General features: G+C 44.4%; 1 protein-coding gene across 1 annotated transcript in view; it reads right to left on the reverse strand.

Moving 5' to 3' along the window:
• The window catches only part of LOC136581726 (mucin-2-like), a 71,943-nt gene extending 63,075 nt beyond the window's left edge, over positions 1 to 8,868 (reverse strand). The window contains exon 1 of the mRNA XM_066582350.1: positions 8,820 to 8,868. Coding sequence (XP_066438447.1) covers positions 8,820 to 8,868 — 49 coding nt within the window. The remainder of the gene's footprint in view (positions 1 to 8,819) is intronic.
• Between the last annotated feature and the right edge of the window lie 15,871 nt (positions 8,869 to 24,739).

A 24,739-nucleotide genomic window follows, 5' to 3' on the forward strand; every position in this document is an offset into this window, starting at 1 on the left:
TGGCATGCCAAGTAGTCCACCCATTATAAAATTAGAAAAGGTGGACTACTTAGAAATGCATTCACCAGCAGCTTTCAGCACTCACACCGGAGCAACGATGGGGGAGGTAAGTATAGCACTTCTTGGGAGTCACCAACCTTCTGCCCATAAGCTTAGCTTTGCCGGCTAAAAGAAGGTGACAGGTTCCCTTTACAACCAAAATGTACTATAATCATCATTCTTGTTTAAATACCAATTATTCTAAAAAAAATGATAAATAGTTTGCGGACAGATCTAGAGTTTACAACCAATGTATGGTATTTTTAAGTTTGCATTCCAGTGGTCTGCCATTAGTCACTGCAGAGATGAAATATACATGTCCATAGATAGGAAAACCTCAGTGTACAATTATATGGTTCATTTTAGAGGGTTTTAGTCACTCGCTCAAAATGGTCAAACTATTGGGCTGTAACACTACTACACTGAATAGTTTTATATTTATAAGGAAGCATCAAACTTACAACTTGAGGAGTTTGCAGCGCCGACTCCAAGCCCACCAAAGAAGTAATTATCTGGAGGAAAGAAAAAGTCTGTTACCATCTAATATATATTTTTTGCATTGCCGGACTGGTGTGCCTACTATCAAGCTCTACAGAACTTGTCCATGTCCACTTCTAATTGCTTCTTAAAGGGATTGTCTGCTTTACATGATCACTTCCTGTTAGAAGGGTCCCTTAACAATAACCTGATCACAAATCATTCCCTTACTACTGGGATCTCCAGTCACCAGCTGTATTTTATGAGAAAACCTGGGAGTTTGGAAGTTTTTAGGGGAGCCGATTTTTATATGAACATGTGAGTGACACCCTCATTAGCTTATTTGCTGTCATTCCACATGTTTAGACCAGAAGACACATCTTTGGCTTATTTAAAAGAGCATCGTTCAGTATCGTTGAGACTTTCACATTAGCTGTATAAGCGATTGCGAAAGACTGAATGAGCGATGTTTAAACTGAACGAGAAGTGAATGAGCCAATGATGATTTTTATGCTAGCATAAAATGAATGACAAGACCCATTCGTGGTTCAGTCGTTTGCTCACGTCCACTCCACTTCCATCTAAAAGCACCGTAAGTGTTCCATTTCAATACAGCGCCACCACTAGAGAAATTAAACATTACACAGTGTTGATTCAAGTCAATAGGCTGAACTGTGTAATGCTCCTCAGGAGCTGCTCTCCACCATCGTCAAGAGATGACAAATCTGAACAGGTGACCCTCTCTGCAAACTCAGAATTTCCTAAGAGTATATGAAAATGGTTTTTCAAAACTAGACAACACATTTAAATTATTCTGTTATTACAGTGAACACAAGTCATATCATGAATAAAATCTAAGGCGTTGTTACTGAATCAACCCGTAGTAGCATGTGATGACTTTCAAATCAGCTTCAAATGGGGATGTCTCCTTTTAGACCCTATTTTGTCAGAAAACGGGCCAAATTAAAATATCTACTGGTACTCTATCAGGCCACATCTACCCTGAATACTATGGATCCACATGCTCCTATTAATACCAGTGTATTCATCCAAACTATACTGTAGAAGTGCTGGTTTTACATATTTATGATGTACTACAAACACTTCTCAATTGCATCTCTTGATGATGATTGCCATTATCCAACACTAGATAAATTAATATTATGATATTATTAATACCGTATTATTTTAATGCCAGGGTTTCCTTTTGCAGGACAGATCCAATTAAGCAACACTTTGTCTCAACTTTTTTTAAGCCACTGGGGTTCTATTTAGAATGTCCGTCTGTATGTCTGTCTATCTCATATCTATCTATCTCATGTCTTTCTATCTGTCTCAATATAAGGTCATGAACTGGTTAATGTGATACAGCTCCACGTACCATTAGTAGAATCATATTCTGCTTCTATTGGATCTGCAGTACCTATAAATGTAAAAGTAAATACAAACATTACTCTCCGGTTACTGAACCCTTTAACTGTTTTTGTTAGAAAGGATTATCCGGCCTCTGTAAACATATACGGTATGTGTGGAATTACCTGTATAATGGAATTACTGTGTGAGCAAACGGTCATTTCTGAATGCTTGCGTAATTTTACATAATGCAGAGTCTTACCATATCTACTGACCGGATTCCATGAGTTGATTGCTAGTGTTAAGCTGCCCATAGATAAGTGTGCTATTAGCTCAAAGTACCCTTACATGATGAAAAAAATGCACAAATAATCACTGGAAACAGCAAATTTGGGCAATAGTCATCCCATCTGCACACAGCTGCCAAAATGGCACTGAGTGACAAATCGCTCACCTGTCGGAGCTCCTTGGTTTTTAGTCAAGCTAAAAACTAAGCAACTATCAGCCCGTGTAAACAGGCAGTCATTCATTTATAAACAACTCTCTGCTTGAAGTGAATGGAGGCGAGCGGCCAGAGCGATCTCCAGCCCCTTCCACCTCCGTTCACAGAATGACTATCACTCCTGCTTGGAAGCACAGAAGCAACAGTGGTTCGGATGTCAGGTGCCTATGCGCCCAACAGTTGTCCCATGTGAAGAAACCTTCAGTCACCTTCTACAAATGGCAATAGATTTACGATAATTGTTGGCTGCTGTTTGTATGACAGCTATCTCTTCTGCCCCCCCCCCTTCCCATGTACATGCATGATCAGTTTGGACAAGCGTGCATGAATTCTGAATAGGGAAAAGGGAGCAAAATGCTGAAATCCAACTGACTCATTCTTTTCTCCTCCAACATCTGCCATCGAGGAGAGTTAAGAGGTCCTCTGTACACTTTATATGGTCATCTGATCTCACTGGATTTACACAACATTAATCTAATATGTACGTTCAGCTTACTTCTCAAGTAATTGAATTGTGTTGGACAGCAGCTGTCACATACTCTGTACTTGTGTACTCATTGTTATACGGATTAAGTGGTGCCAAAAACAGTTAGAAAAATGTCTTAACCAGGTAATGATGATGCCTTTTGTGATACAACCCAAAGTAAGATCTCTTATGCCCATACATTACTATCAATCCCACCCTGTTTCATTAAAGGATTTATCCTAATTAAGTGAATGATGGCATCTTGATGATATATGCTATCGCTTGCTGAAGCGAATCATAACATGTTGCTGATATATCCTATGGCTTGCTGATCAATGGGGATCTGACTTTCATAGCCCCTATGATACTTAGAATGAAAAATATGCTGAAATATTTAGAGGGGTTATTGAGGACTTTAAAACTGATGGCAGATCCTTAGAATGGGCCATCAATATGTGATTAGTGGGGTTCAACCGTTGTCTACACCACCAATCATAATTTTTGAAGGGGCTGCGGTTTTCAGGTGAGCACTATATTCACTTCACTATTAACGAGACACAACTCTGTAATTTTAATAGTTCTGCTTGGTATTACAATTTACTGCAGCCTCATCCCATTGAAGTGAATGAGCTGTAATACCAGGCACAGCCACTAGTAAAGTAAAGGGTTGTGTCTCATAAACAGTGATATGGGCTCAGCACTTGCTGGAGTGCCGAGAGTCAGTATAAATTTATGGGCCTTGCAAAACTGAAAAACAGATGTTAGAAATTGATATATACTAATGTATTCAAAGGTACAATCAAGTCCTAGAAAAAGCCTATAAAGCACATTAGAGGCAATGTAATATGAAGTTTAGTTTTTGGAGACTAAGCAGTAGACATTGAAGTGTAAAAGAATACCCCTTAAACGAAAGCACTCACCATCAGAAAGTGGAATCAAATACTGCTGAAATACTGTTGATAAATAGAAAGGAAGGTCGAAGGTTATTTTGTAATGTTATGTCTCAATTCATTGCCAGATATGAATTAAATATAGGACTAAACAGCAAAAGCCTCAATATGGATATATTAATTACTAACAGGGTTGGAAAAATAAAAACTATTTATTACCTGATTACCTTTTATAAAATACATAAATAAAAATAAATCTCATACATATAATATGTATTGGTTATTGTGTGTATATGGTCTATGCAGGAGGTATTTGAACAGTTTTGTGTACTAGTGCTGTATTAAGCAGCCCTCTCTCCCTCTACCACAGCAGTAAGTCACAGCCAAACATTCCAAGCACCCACTGTCAACTTAAATTCACTGATTCACAAGCCAATTGTATCCAAACCCTTGTTTGGTATCTCATACTACAATGAACAAGTCTGTGGAAGGAAAGTTGGAGTTTAAATTGAAAAAGGACAAAGTTTTTAATCTTCTTAAAAACACAACATGTATTTACAGTGCACAAAACTTGAATGCTTTCCTCTTGGTAAGCTGTTAAAAACCATTGCATGTCTTTAACATTACAATGTCCCTTTTTTCTCAACTCTCTTTAATTATAGAATATTAAACCTTGATTCAAAGGGAGATTAAAATATTTTTGGACACAATATAGATTGTTGGCTATTGTAAATGTAATGACAATAATTAGTCATGTAATATTGGAAGCTGCCAGTACTAGAGCACATGTGTAAAGTACAATAACTAAATAATAGTATGTGATTTTTTTCTTTACTAATACTAAAGCTATTTTTTATTCTTGATTTTCTGTTGGCCTTTTGTTATATTTTAATGTGGTTTAATAATCTTGAGAACATTTCCATGTTTCCCATGTTAAAGCAGCTTTACCACTAGAGATGAGCGAGTATACTCGCTAAGGCACATTACTCGAGCGAGTAGTGCCGTAGCCGAGTATCTCCCCACTCGTCTCTAAAGATTCGGGGGCCAGCAGCGGGCGGGCAGCGGCAGGGGAGAGCGGGGAGGAATGGAGGGGAGATCTCTCTCTCCCTCTCTCCCCCCTTGCTCCCCGCTGCAACTCACCTGTCACCCGCGCCGGCCCCCGAATCTTTAGAGACGAGCAGGGAGATACTCGGCTACGGCACTACTCGCTCGAGTAATGTGCCTTAGTGAGTATACTCGCTCATCTCTATTTACCACTTAAAGCATTTTTGCATTTCCAGTCCTGGCACCCCACCTGCCAGAGGAATGGGGGTCTCTGATACTTGTTCTGCCAAGTAATACAGTTGTATGGATGGATAGTTGACTGTTTATGCTTGTTGAACAATTTTCAAAACTCCTATGGATTTTAATGAAGCAAGTTGCACATGAACAACCTATCTCTTCATTTCTTCTTCCCCTAGTTTCTGCCGTTCGGCCGGCAACATAACTTGGCAGAATGGAAGTCAGGGGATCCTTATTCTCGAAATAGCTGGGGATGGGGTCTTAGAAATCGGATTTTTAACTTATAGAAATGCTTATGAATTCTTATGAATTAGATATGTTATAATACTGAAGCACCAACTTCTTTTTTAGGCAAGTGCTATATATCAAAACTATAAAACCCTTTCAATATTTATTCACCCATTATTACACGTGCAAATATAATAAGTGATATATTAGGGTGTAGTCATAGAGGAACCGAAAGTAGCTAAGGCCCAGAAGAAAGCAGTATCATAAGAAGGAGACGTCTTCTAGAACAAGTATATTACTTATAATAATGGAGAATCATGTAAAGAAAGCAGAAACATATTAAGAATACAAAATCACACAAATATATAGTACTCACTCAATCTATTATTTGGACTTGAATCTGGGAACAGAAATAAGACAACGTCAAAATACCAGTCACCTAAAGTGCCTTCTGTATATGTGCATGATAGATAGACAAAGAGCTAGGCGGAAAAAAAATCAATATACTGTATGTTTTAACGCCAGAATTGCTATTTTTCTCTTGTTCACCTTCCAAAAAAACATAATAAAAAGCAATCCAAAAGTCATGTGTACCTCAACATGGTACCAATACAAACCACAACAAACAAGATCTCACAGCTCTCAGATGACAGAAAAATAAAAATGTTATGGGTCTATGCAGATTCAGTCATTTTTCTTTGAACACATTGATTAAAGAAAATCCATATAAACTTGTTATTTTAGTGATTTGCTGATGCAAATCACAAAATTATCATGTTATTTTTACTGAATGGTGAACACCGTAAAAAGAAAACCCCCCAAACAATGGTGGAATTCCTGGGTGTGGGTTTCCCTTTCCCTTTTAAAAAAATGTAATATAAGTTATACAATACAATATATTTATCCCAGAGTGGTGCCATTACAAAATACAACTTGTCCCAAAAAACAAGCCCTCATATGGCTGTATAAGTGAGTTATGGCTCTTGTAATATGATGATGCAAATCACTTGGTCCTTCAGGCAAAAAATAGGCTCATCCCTAAGGGGTTAAAGCAAATGGCTCTGTCATCGTTCGTTTGTTTGAACTAGAGGTAAGAGGGCACTAAGACTACCTCTATCGAATGTGTAGCCTAAATTATCATCTCAACTCATGTTCATAACTTCTTCCCTGGACCCAGAATCAGATATCTATGATATAGACTGGTTCTGTCCGTTTTATCCTGTTATTTTAAAATTCTTCAGCAAAAGTTTTATTTTTGTTTCTTTGTGCTCTTCTCAGGGCTTAGTCACACGGGCGTTTATTGCCGCGATTTGCGCATGCGCATGCGTCCGGCGACTTTTTAAAACCATTGCTTTGCAATGGTATCGGACACATGAGCGCTTTTTATGCGCTCGTCCGATAAATTAGAGAACAGAAATTGCAGATCGCACCTATCTGCGATCTGCGATTCCTGTTCTCTTCTCTATATGCGCTCAACGGGGCCGGCGGCAGCAGCGCCGACCCCATTGAGAACATATAGAAGACAAATCATTCTTCTCTGCCACAGCTGGAACAGCTGTAACAGCTGTGGCAGAGAAGAACGATGTTTGCCCATTGAATTCAATGGAGCGGCAATACAGCCGCTCCATTGAAAGCAATGGGCTGCCGGCGTGCGCGGGGTTAATTGTCGGGAAGGGGTTAAATATATAACCCCTTACCTGCAATGCATCCTTAAATGTGAAAAAATAAAAAAAAAGGATGTTCTCACCTGCTCCCGGCAGCTGGAGATCCCGGCGGTCGGCCTGCAGTGGGTGTGAAGGAGGTGTGACTCAGGCTTGCCCCTGATTGGCTCAGCCTGAGCCAATCAGAGGCTGAGCTCAGTCACACCCATTCATGAATTCATGAATGGGTGTGACTGAGACTTGCTTCTGATTGGCTCAGCGCTGAGCCAATCAGGGGCAAGCCTGAGTCACACCTCCTTCACACCCACTGCAGGCCGACCGCCGGGATCTCCAGCTGCCGGGAGGAGGTGAGTACATCCTTTTTTTTTATTTTTTCACATTTAAGGATGCATTGCAGGTAAGGGGTTATATATTTAACCCCTTCCCGACAATTAACCCCGCGCACGCCCGCAGCGCTTGCATTCAATGGAGCCGCTGTATTGCCGGCTCCATTGAATGCAATGCGCTGGACAGCTCCGGCCCGTTTCTAATGAAACGCGGCTAGGAGCAGATTTTCGGGCGATTTTTGGGCCGATTTTTCGGCGCCGGTCACGCGATTTGCGCATGCGCATCCGTCATGCGATGCGCAAATCGCGTGAAAAAACGCCCGTGTGACTAAGGCCTCACATTGAATGAGATAAAAATAAAAAGGTGTGAACACACTCGAAGATATTTAAACTAATGCTATAAATTTGGATCTAACTTCTCATTAACCTCTGTTGGAAGAATGAGAAAGTTAAAGTATACAACTGTATAATCCAGAGGTGTAACTTGAAGCTTCTGGGCCCCAATGCAAAACCTGCAACAGGGCCCCAAACTATAATGCTTTATTCATAGTACTGGGCTCCCTGTGTAGAGAAAAGTGGCCTTAAAGCCCCCCTAAGGCTCCTGGGTGCAACTGCATCCCCTGCACCCTCTATAGTTATGCCTCTGTTATAGTCCTTTGTATACAATAAAACAATTAAAACAATAGCAGTCAAGTGCAGTGTAAACATTGCCTTACAAAGGCAGTTACCATAAACATTAGACTGGCTGTATAGTAAAGCTTTATTCTATAAACCATTATTATAAGGGGTGACAGCGGCAGTCTACAAGACTGCATACAACTCCTTGTATTCCTTTAACCCTCAACTGTAGCTCAATAGTTAAAATTAAATAGCTGCAGTATAAAGCGTCTTCATACAGCCCAGGCCTAAATAGAACATATTTCCAATAGAAAACACATTTACTTTCATACTTTTAAAAGCACAATTTACATTCACACAAAAGTTATCTTGAAAGTCAATTAAACTACTTTACCTGCTTTAAAGTAAGAACCTGAAGAATGGTGAGCTGCATCTGTGGGAGGAAGAGCAAAAGTTAGCTGAAACTTTATTTCAGATTATGTCAAAAGATTCATTTAAGTCATGTCTACTGCGCCAGCATGGCAGTACATGGAGTTCCATCTGTATTATGAAGCCATATGGTATGTATTCTGGGTGCCGCTGTATAGTGCCTCTGTATCACATCAAATTCTCCTTTAGAAGCATTGGGGGCATTGAAAATGGAAGTAAGGGGGCCATTGCACAATGTATTATAGACCAGTACATCTTCATGCTTCCTAGATTAACACGCCAAGAATAATTGTGAAGAAACATATAGAATATGGAAGTCTATAGAGCAGCCTTCTATTCGCGGTATGTGATGCAAGGTGGACAGTAGCTGCATAAAGTGGAAGTTGGTGGTGTCGCCAGGTTCAGATCTGTATTGTATGCCAGCAAATCCTAGATGGTTGTATAGGTTGAGTTGATGAAGTTGTGTGATGTGCATGTTGCAATATCTGGTTGTGTATGTTAATCTGGGAGACATGTATTTGCTATCCATAAATGTCTTGAGCTACATACCTGCGCTGGCCAGCAAAATGCTGAGGCACAGCAGAAAGAAGAGGTTCATGGTCAAATCCAGATAGTTACCCCTCGATTTTGGGGTCTTTTGTAAGTTCCCTAAAAACACCCTTTCTGTATGGCAGCCTCACTGCTGCCCAAGGGTGTGTTAAAAAGCTGTCATGCCAGCCTTTTACCTTATATATCATCATGAAACCCCTCCTTCTAATCCAAAAGCCTGGAACCTACTGCTCAACCAGGATCTGCACCTTATCAGCCTTCACCCTTAAAAAAATAACAAATGCATTAAGAAGTACGTGAAGCTATTAGCTAAATGTCTTCACAAACACCAATGAAGTGATAGGGCTAATGTGTATGTTCTGCACCACGTATTTACTCTCACTATAACAGTGCTGGATCTACAAATATCTTAAGAGCTTGGGAGGAAATCTTAAGTTGAAGATAGAGTCTTCCTATTGTATGAAATGTTGGGAACTTTTAACCTAACCTGTATCACAAAGGCCAAGGGGTAAGACGATCACCACAGCATATTACCCTAAAAACATTTTGAAGCCTATTCAGTTGTTCTAAGGACTTAGCAACCAGAGCAATAGATATACCGGTAGCAGATACAACCAAACGGACAATAGAATAACCAATCAGCAACTACTGTACTGTAGACTGACCATTTTTCCATTCCTATATGTTCCGGCAAACTCTTTTTCTTAAAGGGGTTTTCTAAGACTAAATTATTGATGACCTATCCTCAGGATAGGTCATTAATAGTTCATTGGTGAAGGTCCGATGGTCGGGATCCCCGCTGTTCAGTGGTTCGCAGGTGAGCGATGCAGCTGATTCAGTCCATACCAGGCACAGCAATGTAAATTGTATAGTGGCTGTGTCTCGCATGGTAGTCCAATTCTATTCACTTGAATGGGACTTAGTTGCTCTGCAGCCATGTGATCGATAAACATGATGTCCCATGTCTCAGAAGAGGCCACGGCACTCACCTGATCTCAGATGGTAGAACCTTACGATCAACTATTGATGACCTATCCTGAGGTTGGGTCATCAATAGATTATTTTTGGAAAGCCCATCTAATTCATGTTGACCTCTTCTCTCATATTTGAACTTGGTGGTCCTATCTTATCAACCATACTACCATAACTATGTGAGGATTTATATACAGCAATTTCAAAAGCATTTTTTACTCCTCGTTAATCATTTAAGTTCAACCAAGTTCCTAAATATCTGTTGTATGTTTTTGACCTAGATAGAGCTAATTAAACAAACATGGACACCAAAATTTATCTCTTTTCGGCATTGTACAAAACTTTCTGCAGCTAATGATTTTAATGTCCTGCTATAGTGAGCTCTGTGTAGTCTTGTAAGTGCCCCAGAGGACAGAAGATGTGGAACAAAATAATAGTATAGACTAGAAGCTAAAATTTTTCCTTTACTTTCTACTTAAAATGGTTTCCCAGGCAGAGGTAGCTGTCAGTGTGTGACTACACCGGGGTCGGAGTGAAAGCCACTGCTTCAACCCCTGTGTAGTGATTAGCGCTTGTAATTGTATTCGTAGCGCTCATTGAAACCAATGTGAGCTGCAATTACAATTAGGGTCCCATTGATTTTCATAAGAGATGTGTATTCAATTACGAGTGCTGGCCACTACATGGGTCAGAGCAGCAGCTTCCGCTCCGATCCTGGTGTAGCCTGGCACTGACAGCCAGCGCTGCCTGGAAAATCCATTTAGCTTTTTTAGACTAAGGAGATATCTATTGAACGCACCATAATGATGGTTTTATATGGTATCCAGGCTTGTGGCATAAACTCACACAGGTATATTGTTATTGTAACCTAATGAAGCCTGACAATCTATAATTTATTTTACATTTTTTTTGGCTTAACAAGACTTTTAATGGGCAACTGTAAGAAAGACACAACATTAATACCCAGCAATGACTGGATACAAGTGAGTTTTCTATACCATCCAAAAGTTGGAGTTTACTTAAGTGTATGGAAATAAACTGCAATACAAGACATAGCCTATCAACAAAAGAGGTGGTGTTTCTGAAATAAAGTAGCCATGTTTTTTTCTGAATCTTGTAAAGCCCTTGACAAGGATTGTCTAAGGGGAAGGGGGTAATGTTTACCCGATTCTGCAATATCCTAACATCCACTTCTGGCCCAGCTTCTGATACCAGTTCACATAATATGGCCCTTCTGTGTCATTGCTGAGAGCTGGCTGACTTGGCTCGTTTCAATAACTAAGATAGCTCCCTTCTCTCTATTTCTGTAATGGAGAAGGGAGCTGGCTTAATTTTTAAAATGCGACGAGCAGCAGGCCCCTGAGATAATATCATGTAAGGGGGAAGGTTTGAAAGTTGGGTTCGTAAAGCAATGGACCCAAATTATTCCCTGAGTTGATAATTGCAGTGTTATTTATGTTATCAGTAATGATGGTTGTTATGTCAAGATTCTTTATACAATGCTGACTCAAGGGTCCCACCGTTCCTGTGGTCTATTTTGAAGCCATTTTATTCGAGCACAGGGCCAGGTCTCAGAGTCCCTGCTCCAATCCACCCCTTTTGAGGAGATGTGCGCTGCATCCCCTGGACAAAAGGGGAAATCTCTGCCATCTACAGCATGTTGGTGGCTTGGGGGGCATGAGACAGACGAGCGAGCTTCAATGAAAGTTGGAAGAGAGAATTGAGCTGGCCCCTTGCGGATCGCGACTGGGTCAAATCGCTAACCATGACCCAGAAGATGTCCGTCTCTGGCAGGCATCACCAACTGAACTACAAAATATTATCTAAGTGGTACCATACCCCAGCGTGCCTGGCTAAGATGTACCCTAATGCTAGTAACAATTGTTGGAGATGCCTGGGCAACCTGGGGTCGATGGTACACATCTGGTGGTCCTGCCCCCTGGTATCCCCCTTCTAGAGCGAGATAAATGCCCTATATAATGCCCTTACTGCGGGAGAGAACTCTTTTTCTCCGGAGATCGCTCTCCTCTCCATCATTCTAAGCCCCATAGCCTCGATTAAGAGGGGCATTTTCAGATTTTCTCTCCTGACCGCAAGACAGGTGATACTGCAACTATCGAATACCACAGAGGCCCCTACACGCTTAATGTGGATAAAAGCTATGGATGACATTATGTATATGTAAGATTCTTATTTGCTTTGAACATATGTCTATCCTTGCTGATGTACTCAATAAAATATATATTGAACCATACAATGCTGACCCTAGTGTTCTTGTGATTGTTTTCTTTCCAGGTTTCTATATAGTATAAATGATCTGCTTTGCCATCAACTGTGGGTGCGTCATGTTGGGCATGACATCATCAACTGTCCTTTACCTCATTAGGTTTTAGCTTTTACCCTAAGAAGAGTCCACACCAGGATGAGCTGAAAGTGAGATGTGGCTGCCAGTTGGATGCTGTCTCAGGCCCTTTGGCACGGCCTTCAGTTGGTCGGTATCCGGTCTGAAAAGAGAGGAGACAAGAAGCATGCAGCAGAGAGCCTCCAAGTTCTGGGGATTCCCTGTATCGTACAGCCTGTCTAGACAGGTAAAGGCATCGTTGGCTCATTCAAACGAGAATAGTTCAGGATAATTCAGTCCCTGTATAAATGAATGAGACGGACTAAACAATTTCTGTTTAAACTGAATGAGCCAACATTGGTTTTTATACCAAATGAGCAACGAACAAAAAGTTAACGATTCTTATTCGTCATTCAGTCTTGGCTCGCGTTTAAACTGAGCGATTATTGTTCACTTTCGCTCGTTTGAATGATTTTTTGAAAGATAATTGTTACGTCTAAACACAGCTTAACCCAGAAAGTGGAGATAACCACAAGAATTACCCAGTAAAATAGTGTCCCACAGAAGAATGTATCTGGAAAAGACTTGGCCCCATAGCAAATATTAGAATACTTCCCATCTCGGAGCGTGAATATTTTCCAGACCTATGTTAAAGTTATGTAAAAGGTCAGGTAAGGATATACTTCTCTGCTGGGTCAAGCTTAAATCTCCCCAGAAAATTAGGGTGCTAAGTGTGCCCTTACCCTTAGAGTCTAAGGAATAATATAACAACCAGCTAAGCAGTGATGTGTTACCCCAGTACAGACCCGGAAATAACATCACACACTGTATATACAATGTGTATCACCATTCATATTGCCACCATATTGTCACTAAACAAAGCCCAGTATACTATGACCAAGGTTGCCAGGGGTTATTCTGATTGCTGGATTGGAGTTAGGAAGGAATTTTTTTCTCTTAAATGGGGAAAATTAGCTTCTACCTCATTGGGTTTTTTTTGCCGTCCTCTGGATCAACTTTTGCGGAATTGAATTCAATATATGGCTCAGCGCTACCTGTGATTGGCTGAATGCTGTGACCAATCACAACCAGCGCTCAGCTGTCATTCAATGAATGGCTGAGCGCTGCCTGTGATTGGCTGAGCGCTCAGCCAATCAGAACCAGCTCTTTCAGGAGATAAAGCTTCAGAATAGTGCTGAGGAAGCTAGTGACAAGACGTCCCGGAGCCCCGACAGCAGTGGAAGGTGATGTATATATTTTTTTTACAGCAGCTAGAGATGATTTTCAGGGGAGGGCTTATATTTCAAGCCCTTCCCAAAAATCATTGGGGGGGGGGGGGGGTTGCCTGCATCCCATTGCTTTCAATGGGGTGGGCTGCAGTGCTGGCCCCATTGAAAGCAATGGGAGAACATTGCAATCCTCTGCTACAGCTGTGACAGTTGTGGCAGGGGATTCTTTCATCCCCGCGGGGAGTCCCATCATCATTGCACACTGTGTCAGTGCCGTCACAGTGTTAAGTGATGAGGGGACTCCCTGTGGGGAATCTTTATGCGCAGCACGGACATTGCTACTGCACGCATGTCCTATCTTCAAGTGCAAAGATTTTGCGCCTATAAAAATCAGACATGTGAACACATCACAAAAAAAAGCTTGTCTGACTTTGCCCTAAGGCCGAAAAAAGACGTATGTCCATCCAGTTCACTATAACTATTAATATTATATTGATCCAGAAGAAGGTTTAAAAACGCAATGAGGTAGAAGCCAATTTTCCCCATTTATGGGAAAAATTTCCTTCCTGAATCCAATCTGATAATTGGAATAATCCCCGTATCACTGAATCTTCTGAAGCAATTAGTGATAATAACATATAATATTATATCACTCAAGAAAGGCATCTAGTCTCCTCTTGTACTATGTCGGTGTAGAAACCTTCGTTCCTCTAGACGCAGAAGATGCCCCCTTGTTACAGTCACAGTCCTGGGTATAAACAGACCATGGGGAAGATCTCTGTATTGTTCCCTGATATATTTATACATAGTTAATAGGTTTCCCCTAGTACATAGCATAGACATTTTGTGACAGAATATTGTGAAATCATGTTTTTTTTCCCAAAACTGCTCAACTCGGGTCCCTCCTTTCTAGATATCTCGAACAAAGAGGAAAAGTAAAGGGAAACATATCTGTAATGTACTTATGTAGAATTACAAATGTGAACTAAAGGTGCTTTTAATGATCGGAGGTGAGTAGAGATGAGCGAACGTGTTCGCCCGAACTTGATATCCGTGCGGATATTAGGGTGTTCGGGATGTTCGTTATTCGTAACGAACACCATGCGGTGTTCGGGTTACTTTCACTTCCTTCCCTGAGACGTTAGCGCGCTTTTCTGGCCAATTGAAAGACAGGGAAGGCATTACAACTTCCCCCTGCGTCGTTCAAGCCCTATACCACCCCCCTGCAGTGAGTGGCTGGGGAGATCAGGTGTCCACCTAATATAAAAGTCGGCCCCTCCCGCGGCTCGCCTCAGATGCCTTGTGAGTTAGATGAGGGACAGTGCTGTTTGTACCGGAGCTGCTGTAGGGAAAGAATTGGTAGTTAGTGTAGGCTTCAAGACCCCCAAAGGTCCTTATTAGGGCCACTGATAGCTGTGTGTTGGCTGCTGTTAGCAGTGGCAATTTTTTTTCCCCTCAAAATCGGCTCTGCAGAGCGTTGCACCCGGCATTAGGGACAGAAGTGTTGCATAGGCAGGGAGAGTGTTAGGAGTGAGTGTAGCCTTCAAGAACCTCAACGGTCCTTTCTAGGGCCATATTTAACCGTGTGCAGTACTGTGCTGGCTGCTGTTAGCTGTGCTGCATATTTTTTTTCTTCTCAAAATCGCCTCTGCAGAGCATTGCACCCTCCATTGATACTGCAGGGAAAGAATTGTGTAGGCAGGGCCACAACACAGTTATTATTCATTGAATATACGCAGTGCGGCCTTTTGCTTGTAAAACAAGTGAAAAAAATTCTATTTGACCTGCCTCTGTCCGTCCTAAGGGCTGTGGACACGTGTCGGCTGCGTGTGCAACGTTTAAAAATCAGACGCACCCAGCTACGTTTTACTGCTGGCTTCGCCATGTGCTTTCCTTAATTGGGAAAAAAAATACCTGCTCTGCCAGAGTTATAATAACTCTGCTACCCTCAAGTTCTGTGCCATATTAGCAGGGCCACAGCACAGTTATTAAACTTCTCATGTTCATTGAATATACGCAGTGCTGCCTTTTGGTGGAAAAAAACTGAAAATAATTCTATTTATCCTGCCTCTGTCCGTCCTAAGGGCGGTGGACACGTGTCGGCTGCGTGTGCAACGTTTAAAAATCAGACGCACCCAGCTACGGTTTACTGCTGGCTTCGCCATTTGCTTTCCTTAATTGGGAAAAAAAATACCTGCTCTGCCAGAGTTAATAACTCTGCTACCCTCACGTTCTGTGACACATTAGCAGGGCCAGAGCACAGTTATTAAACTTAGATTATTCATTCACTAGAGGCAGTGGGGCCTTTCGTTTTCAAAAAAGGGAAAAAATTATATTTGGCCTGCAGTCTTGCGCCAATTTATTTCCTGCCTGTGAAATCAAATCACTGGTAATACAGCATGCTGAGGGGTAGGGGTAGGCCTAGAGGACGTGGACGTGGCCGAGGATGCGGAGGGCCAAGTCAGGGTGTGGGCACAGGCCGAGCTCCTGATCCAGGTGTGTCGCAGCCGACTGCTGCGCGATTAGGAGAGAGGCACGTTTCTGGCGTCCCCACATTCATCGCCCAATTAATGGGTCCACGCGGGAGACGGTTATTAGAAAATGAGCAGTGTGAGCAGGTCCTGTCCTGGATGGCAGAAAGTGCTTCGAGCAACCTATCGTCAACACGCAGTTCTGCGCCGTCCACTGCTGCAAATCCGAATCCTCTGTCTGCTGCTCCTCCTTCCTCCCAGCCTCCTCACTCCACTACAATGACACCTGCTCAGGAGCGGGAACACTCCCAGGAACTGTTCTCGGGCCCCTGCTTAGATTGGGCAGCAGCGGTTCCTCTCCCACCAGAGGAGTTTATCGTCACTGATGCCCAACCATTCGAAAGTTCCCGGGGTCCGGGGGAAGAGGCTGGGGACTTCCGCCAACTGTCTCAACAACTTTCTGTGGGTGAGGAGGACGATGACGATCAGACACAGTTGTCTTGCAGTGAGGTAGTAGTAAGGGCAGTAAGTCCGAGGGAGCAGCGCACAGAGGATTCGGAGGAAGAGCAGCAGGACGATGAGGTGACTGACCCCACCTGGTGTGCAACGCTTACTCAGGAGGACAGGTCTTCAGAGGGGGAGTCAAGGGCATCAGCAGGGCAGGTTGCAAGAGGCAGTGCAGTGGCCAGGGGTAGAGGCAGGGCCAGACCGAATAATCCACCAACTGTTTCCCAAAGCGCCCCCTCGCGCCATGCCACCCTGCAGAGGCCGAGGTGCTCTAAGGTCTGGCAGTTTTTCACAGAGACGCCTGACGACCGACGAACAGTGGTGTGCAACCTTTGTCGCGCAAAGCTCAGCCGGGGAGCCAACACCAACAGCCTCACCACCACCACCATGCGCAGACATAGGATGGCCAAGCACCCCACAAGGTGGGACGAAGGCCGTTCAGCGCCTCCGGTTTGCACCCCTGCCTCTCCCCCTGTGCCCCAACCTGCCACTGAGATGCAACCCCCCTCTCAGGACACAGGCACTACCGCCTCATGGCCTGCACCCACACCCTCATCTCCGCTGTCCTCGGCCCCATCCAGCAGTGTAGTTCAGCGCACCGTCCAGCCGTCGCTTGCGCAACTGTTGGAGCGCAAGCGCAAGTACGCCGCCACGCACCCGCACGCTCAAACGTTAACCATCCGCATAGCAAAATTCATCAGCCTTGAGATGCTGCCGTATAGGGTTGTGGAAACTGAGTCCTTCAAAAGTATCATGGAGGCGGCGGCCCCGCGCTACTCAGTTCCCAGTCGCCACTACTTTTCCCGATGTGCCGTCCCAGCCCTGCACGACCACGTCTCCCGCAACATTGTACGCGCCCTCACCAACGCGGTTACTGCCACGATCCACTTAACAACGGACACGTGGACAAGCACAGGCGGGCAGGGCCACTACATCTCCCTGATGGCACATTGGGTGAATTTAGTGGAGGCTGGGACAGAGTCAGAGCCTGGGACCGCTCACGTCCTACCCACCCCCAGAATTGCGGGCCCCAGCTCGGTGCTGGTATCTGCGGAGGTGTATGCTTCCTCCACTAAAGCACCCTCCTCCTCCTCCTCTGTCTCGCAATCAAGATGTGTTAGCAGCAGCATGTCGCCAGCAGTCGGTGTCGCGCGGTGTGGCAGCACAGCGGTGGGCAAGCGTCAGCAGGCCGTGCTGAAACTACTCAGCTTAGGCGATAAGAGGCACACGGCCCACGAACTGCTGCAGGGTCTGACACAGCAGACCGACCGCTGGCTTGCGCCGCTGAGCCTCCAACCGGGCATGGTCGTGTGTGACAACGGCCGTAACCTGGTGGCGGCTCTGCAGCTCGGCAGCCTCACGCACGTGCCATGCCTGGCCCACGTCTTTAATTTGGTGGTTCAGCGCTTTCTGAAAAGCTACCCACGCTTCTCAGACCTGCTCGTAAAGGCGCGCCGGCTCTGCGCACATTTCCGCAAGTCCCACACGGACGCTGCCACCCTGCGCACCCTGCAACATCACTTTAAGCTGCCAGTGCACCGACTGCTGTGCGACGTGCCCACACGGTGGAACTCTACGCTCCACATGTTGGCCATGCTCTATGAACAGCGTAGAGCTACAGTCGAATACCAACTCCAACATGGGCGGCGCAGTGGGAGTCAGCCTCCTCAATTCCTTTCAGAAGAGTGGGCCTGGTTGGCAGACATCTGCCATGTCCTTGGTAATTTTGAGGAGTCTACCCAGGTGGTGAGCGGCGATGCTACAATCATTAGCGTCACCATTCCTCTGCTATGCATCTTGAGAAATTCCCTGCAAAGCATAAAGGCAGCTGCTTTGCGCTCGGAAACGGGGGCGGGGGAAGACAGTATGCCGCTGGATAGTCAGGGCACCCTCCTGTCTATTTCTCAGCGCGTACAGGAGGAAGAGGAGGAGCATGAGGAGGATGAGGAGGAGGGGGAAGAGACAGCTTGGCCCGCTGCTGACGGTACACCGGCTGATTGCCTGTCATCCTTTCAGCGTGTATGGCCTGAGGAGGAGGAGGAGGAGGAGGAGGATCCTGAAAGTGATCTTCCTAGTGAAGACAGCCATGTGTTGCGTACTGGTACCCTGGCACACATGGCTGACTTCATGTTAGGATGCCTTTCTCGTGACCCTCGCGTTGCACGCATTCTGGCCACAACGGATTACTGGGGGTACACACTGCTCGACCCACGCTATAAGGAGAACCTGCCCACTCTCATTCCCGAAGAGGAAAGGGGTTCGAGAGTGTTGCTATACCACAGGACCCTTGCGGACAAGCTGATGGTAAAATTCCCAGCCGACAGCGCTAGTGGCAGAAGGCGCAGTACCGAGGGCAAGGTAGCAGGGGAGGTGCGGAGATCGAGCAGCATGTACATCCCAGGCAGTGCAACAGTCTTTAAGGGCCTGGACAGCTTTATGGCTCCCCACCAAGACTGTGTCACCGCTCCCCAGTCAAGGCTGAGTCGGCAGGAGCACTGTAAAAGGATGGTGAGGGAGTACGTAGCCGATCGCACGACCGTCCTCCGTGACGCCTCTGCCACCTACAACTACTGGGTGTCGAAGCTGGACACATGGCCTGAACTAGCGCTGTATGCCCTGGAGGTGCTTGCTTGTCCTGCGGCTAGCGTCTTGTCGGAGAGGGTGTTTAGTGCGGCTGGGGGAATCATCACAGATAAGCGTAGCCGCTTGTCAACCGACAGTGCCGACAGGCTAACACTCATCAAGATGAACAAAGGCTGGATTTCCCCAGACTTCTGTTCTCCACCAGCGGACAGCAGCGATACGTAAGCAATACGTAGGCTGCACCCGCGGATGGAAGCTACGTTCTCTCTCACCATCCAAAACGGGGACATTTCTGCTTCATCAATCTGTGTCTAATATTCCTCCTCCTCCTCCTGCTCCTCCTCCTGAAACCTCACGTAATCACGCTGAACGGGCAATTTTTCTTAGGGCCACAAGGCTCACTCAAATAATTTTTATGAACAATTTTTATAAGTTTCAATGCGCTTAAAAGCGTTGGAACTTTAACTTGAACCAATTTTTCGTTACACTGGGCTGCCTCCAGGCCTAGTTACCACTTAAGCCACATTAACCAAAGCGATTCACCTGCCATCTTGGTTGGGCATGGCCAATTTTTACTGAGGTACATTAGTACTGTTGGTACACCAATTTTTTGGGGCCCTCACCTACAGTGTAATCATAGCAATTTGTATGTTCTTCGCCTGCACTCATGGTACAGAAAGGTGTGTGGGGTTGGCCTACACTTTAGCTACATAAATGTAACTTGGGCCTTGGCTATACTAAGGCTACTGAAATGGAACTAAGACTGCGCTCCTACTATAATGCTGCTTCAGAATTGTTACTGGGGCCTGTCTTGAGTGCTACTATTGCTGACATGGAACGAAGACTGCGCTCCCGCTATACTGCTGCTTCGGAATTGTTACTGGGGCCTGTCTTGAGTGCTACTATTGCTGACATGGAACGAAGACTGCGCTCCCGCTATACTGCTGCTTCGGAATTGTTACTGGGGCCTGTCTTGAGTGCTACTATTGCTGACATGGAACGAAGACTGCGCTCCCGCTATACTGCTGCTTCGGAATTGTTACTGGGGCCTGTCTTGAGTGCTACTATTGCTGACATGGAACGAAGACTGCGCTCCTCCTATAATGCTGTTACTGATATGTTAGTGGGGCCTGTCCTAATGCTACGGCTGAAATGTTACGAATTCTGGGCTCTGCCTATACCGCTGCTAATGGTATGTCTCTGGGGTGTGGAAACAGAGGCTTCCCAAAGACATGATGGCGGCGAGGTCATTTCCCACCAACGCGGTTACTGTTAAGGTGCATATAACCACGGACACGTAGTGCCTCAAAAACATCCCCCTCCTCCTCCAACAGGGAAAACATTCTTGGCAAATGCCTTTGCATTGGTTCGTCTGGTGGCAGTCCAAGAATTTCACCTTTACCGACACAACAAGAGAGCCCCCCCACCATCCCCCCGCCACGGCCCACTTAATCCTGGCCGCATTCCGAAAACCAACAAAATACAACCGTGCTACTAGGTCCGCAGTCACCACCACATTACCACCAACGCGGTTACTGTTAAGGTACATATTACCAGTCTGACTGGGGCATGCAGACACCTTGACAGAATGAATAGTGTGTGGCACATAGGTTCCCCATTGCTATGCCCACGTGTGCAGCTCCTGATGGCGGTGGCACAGGATTATATTTCTCATTGCTTCTGTACAGCATTGTGGGCTATCGCCCCGCCCCTTTTAAAGAGGGTCGCTGCCTAGCCGTGCCAACCCTCTGCAGTGTGTGCCTGCGGTTCCTCCTCATGGCAGACGCACTTCTAAATAGACATGAGGGTGGTGTGGCATGAGGGCAGCTGAAGGCTGCGCAGGGACACTTTGGTGTGCGCTGTGGGGGGGAGGGGGGGGGCGGTTGGGCAGCATGTAACCCAGGAGAAGTGGCAGCGGAGTGTCATGCAGGCAGTGATTGTGCTTTGTTGTAGCTAGTGTGGTGCTTAGCAAAGGTATGCCATGCTAATGAGGGCTTTTCAGAAGTAAAAGTTGTTGGAAGGGGGGGGGGGGGGCCCACTCTTGCCGGTATTGTGGCTTAATAGTGGGACCTGTGAACTTGAGATGCAGCCCAACATGTAGCCCCTCGCCTGCCCTATCCGTTTCTGTGTCATTCCCATCACTTTCTTGAATTGCCCAGATTTTCACACATGAAAACCTTAGCGAGCATCGGCGAAATACAAAAATGCTCTCGTCGCCCATTGACTTCAATGGGGTTCGTTATTCGAAACGAACCCTCGAACATCGCGGGAAGTTCGTTTCGAATAACGAACACCTGAACATTTTGGTGTTCGCTCATCTCTAGAGGTGAGCAATAATTGTTTGATCAAAATGGAGCCAATGACTGAAAGATGAACAAGAATTGTTCACTTTTCGTTAATAGTTTATTTTATACAGGCATAAAAAATCATCGTTGGCTCATTCAATTTTTGTTCGGTTTCAATAGCCCTTGTTCATTCCCTCTCAGTCACTTATACAGCGAATGTGAAAGACTGAACGGCTTCGCATAAAAGGACCTTCAGACTGTAACAAAGCTACTGACAGTATCATTCCCACCTGACAAACATCAAGTCAGTATAAGAGTGCGACAAACTATGCAAAGTTTTCTACTTCATCTCCTCCCTTGGGAGAAAGAAAGAAGTCATTACTATATTTAACTAAGTCATATTTACTCATGGATACTGTATGTTGTTTCCAGTTATCAGCATTAGGAACAAAGGGCATAAACAAGCTTATCTTGGGAAGCATTAGTATCCGCCATGAGAAATTATGTCCGAGAGCTACTTACTATGTTAATCCTGGAATGTAACGTTCCGTGCATGGTATAATGACATGACGTGCATTGCCAATCACCATCTGATATCTTGCATTACAATTCATCACATTGATGGCATCTAATGTAAATATCAGGTTTTTTTTTATTGCTGCTGAGGTAAAATGTGCCTTTTACGAGGAACTTAAGTGACATTTTATGACGTTCTATGAAGCAATCTTTATGTAAACAGTGGCTGACACGAAAAACCTTCTTGTGAGATCCTGATGCCCGGTTTTGCTGGCTCATATCCCGCCTGTTGTTTACCTGGTGGCAGGTGGCAAGGCTGGTTCACTTGAAGGGCATCTAAATTTATAAAACTAAAGTGTTCATGGGTGATGTCTATCATGAGCTTGTCACAACCCCATTAACATACTGCTTTTTTTGGAGATTATGTTTGTGTAGCCATATTTTTATTCCATTTTGTTCTGCATATTTCATGCCAACAAGAATAGATTCCAGCAGACGAAAGTTGAAAAAACTTTTTCTGCTATGTCTTACCTCGTGTAATCTCCATCTTCTTAGATTTAAATATTTAAAAGCAAGACATCACTCTTGAAGATAAAATAGGAAGGTGGAACAATACCTCTGCAGCGCCACCTATTGGAAGGCAGCATTCCCGTAAGTCAATGTCAAACTTTTTAAAAAAGTTTTATAACAATGACTGGGAATTTTAAGCCAAAGTCAGAATAACCACTACATTGATGAGGGGCAATCACCTTGAAACAGCTGTATGTGTATGGTTATTCTGGTTTTGGCTCACAATTCCCATTCATTGCTATAAGTGTAGTGGTCCAGAACACCATCCTGGCCCCCTTCATAAATGTCATACATGTTTTATCCTATGTAGATGCACTGTGCAAAGCTTGTCCTGTCATATCCAGTGTGTGTGTGTTGCATAGCTGTGGTGCTTGAGAAGTTAAGAGTAAAGAAAAAATCACTGCCAGCATGTAAATGTATCAGTCTGTCTTCGTCATGTGGTACAAGTGAGGTGATAAATGTAAGTGCTATAGAGTGGGAAAGGAGTCCATCTTCAGGAGGAGAGTGTGCTAACACAGAGCCACATGAAAGCACCTTCAGCTTCCATGTAGGTGAAGATGGAGGAAGAGGAGCAATAGCCTGTAGCGTTTGGAGTGTGGATGTGAGAGGAGTGAGTCCCTTTATTAGAGAGAGACAGAGCCTTACAATAATCCTGTTCAGGTACCAGTTTACACTACAAGCTTTTCCTGTGCGGCCGTCCATAGTTAGGATCACTGTGGAGAGGTACTTTATTATGACGCCCATGCGCCTGCCGTGCGGGGTGTGTATTGGCTAAGATTTCCTTTAGTAATTGCCTGCCAGAGAGTCTGTTGAGTGACCCCTTCCTCCTCTGGAGTGCTCCCAATCCAGGACCGGTGACATATAGATAACGTGGACTGTAGGGCCGTATTCATCCTGTATATCCTCCCTACCTCTGAGCTCTAGCCTGCATTTATTTTTACGGTGAATTGTACCTGCATTACCTTTTGTAAGAAGTTTATTGTTAAGTAAAAGTTATACCGGGCCTTAACCGTTCCTGGGGACACGAGGTATCATACACAAGTCTGTGTGTTCATTTCTCTGCTACGTAGCATACCGGTGTGTGGAAACAGTGGCGTCATGAGCGATAAGTACTATACTCCCACCCATCTCGTTTATTGGCATTCCCTATCATAGTGGTGTTGAAGCTAGCCTGCAATCCTACACTGGTCTTGGCTGCATGTCATCCCTCCGGGAGCAGAGCCTGGTAAGTGCCGCCATGACAAAACAGCACTTATCCCTCCCAGCTCTTCATGTTAGCCAGGTGCCCAGGGTCACCCCTCTGGGGTGTTGCATTAGGCTTGTTTAAAAAGTCTGACATTGACTTGCAGGAATGCTGTCTTCCAATAGGTGGCGCTGCAGAGGTATTGTTCTATCTTTCCATTTGCGCATTTCCTTGAGGAGCATGGCTGACCTTATAAGTCTCCTGACACTTACTAGATGCTCTCCTTAAGGAGAAACAATACATTTCCTGATCCTAAAAGATAAAAAAACAAATAAAAAGGAGAGGACTCACCAGGTGCAAAAGGCCTTACCTCCTGGCAGGCCACCACACCTGCAGTCCACAAAGGCATATAGGTCCAAACAACAAAACCTCATCACTGGAACAACCTAAGAGGAAAACGCAATGAACATGGCCCAAGACGTCTGGAAGACTCGGTCATAAAAGCATAGGAATGTAGAAAACAAAATCAAATAAAATCCAGCTCTCATTCATTTCATATACACCATTTTATATAGAATCCTCTATTTTATGAATGTTTTTATATTATGTCGTAGTACACTGGTTAATGTTTTATACAACCCATTTTTATTCTATATTTTAATCATATGTTTGAGTTTAGGTGAATTGTAATATAACACCGTATATCTTTAGACTCCCAAGATTTGTCATACATGCCGGTCGACAATTCTATGCTGAACTGCATGCTAGGGGACTAACATCGCAAATTCTCCTATTTCACCTTTAATAAACTTGAAAAAGGAGAACTATCTCTCTAAAACGCGTTGCATCATCTTTAACCCTTTCCAATCCAATTTGTATCCTGGTTTTCCTAAGAGGCTTACTCTTTTTCTGCCACTATACAATGGCGCTATATGCTGGCTAAAGCCAGTACTGCATGAGGTGACACGTTGGACAGGCCCCGACAGCAGAGAGGCTGGCAATATACAGTAAGAGAAGCCCGATGGACATCTTCCAACATCTGAGCTGTACAGCCTTAAATGATAATGTCTTCAGAGGTCAGACAGTGGATTGGAAAGGGTTAAGCAAGCCATATTTTGTTTTGTAAATTATAATAAATTATTTTAATTTATACATCGCTGGATCAAGCTTAGTACTCCCGAAGAACACTTTTAATTGTTTGTATTCTTGGATACCAGGGGGAAAGTTTGATGATTTCCAGAACCCACCCCGCCCTCTAAGTGA

Source organism: Eleutherodactylus coqui, chromosome 11, assembly GCF_035609145.1.
Source record: "Eleutherodactylus coqui strain aEleCoq1 chromosome 11, aEleCoq1.hap1, whole genome shotgun sequence".
Classification (NCBI taxonomy): Eukaryota; Metazoa; Chordata; class Amphibia; order Anura; family Eleutherodactylidae; genus Eleutherodactylus; species Eleutherodactylus coqui.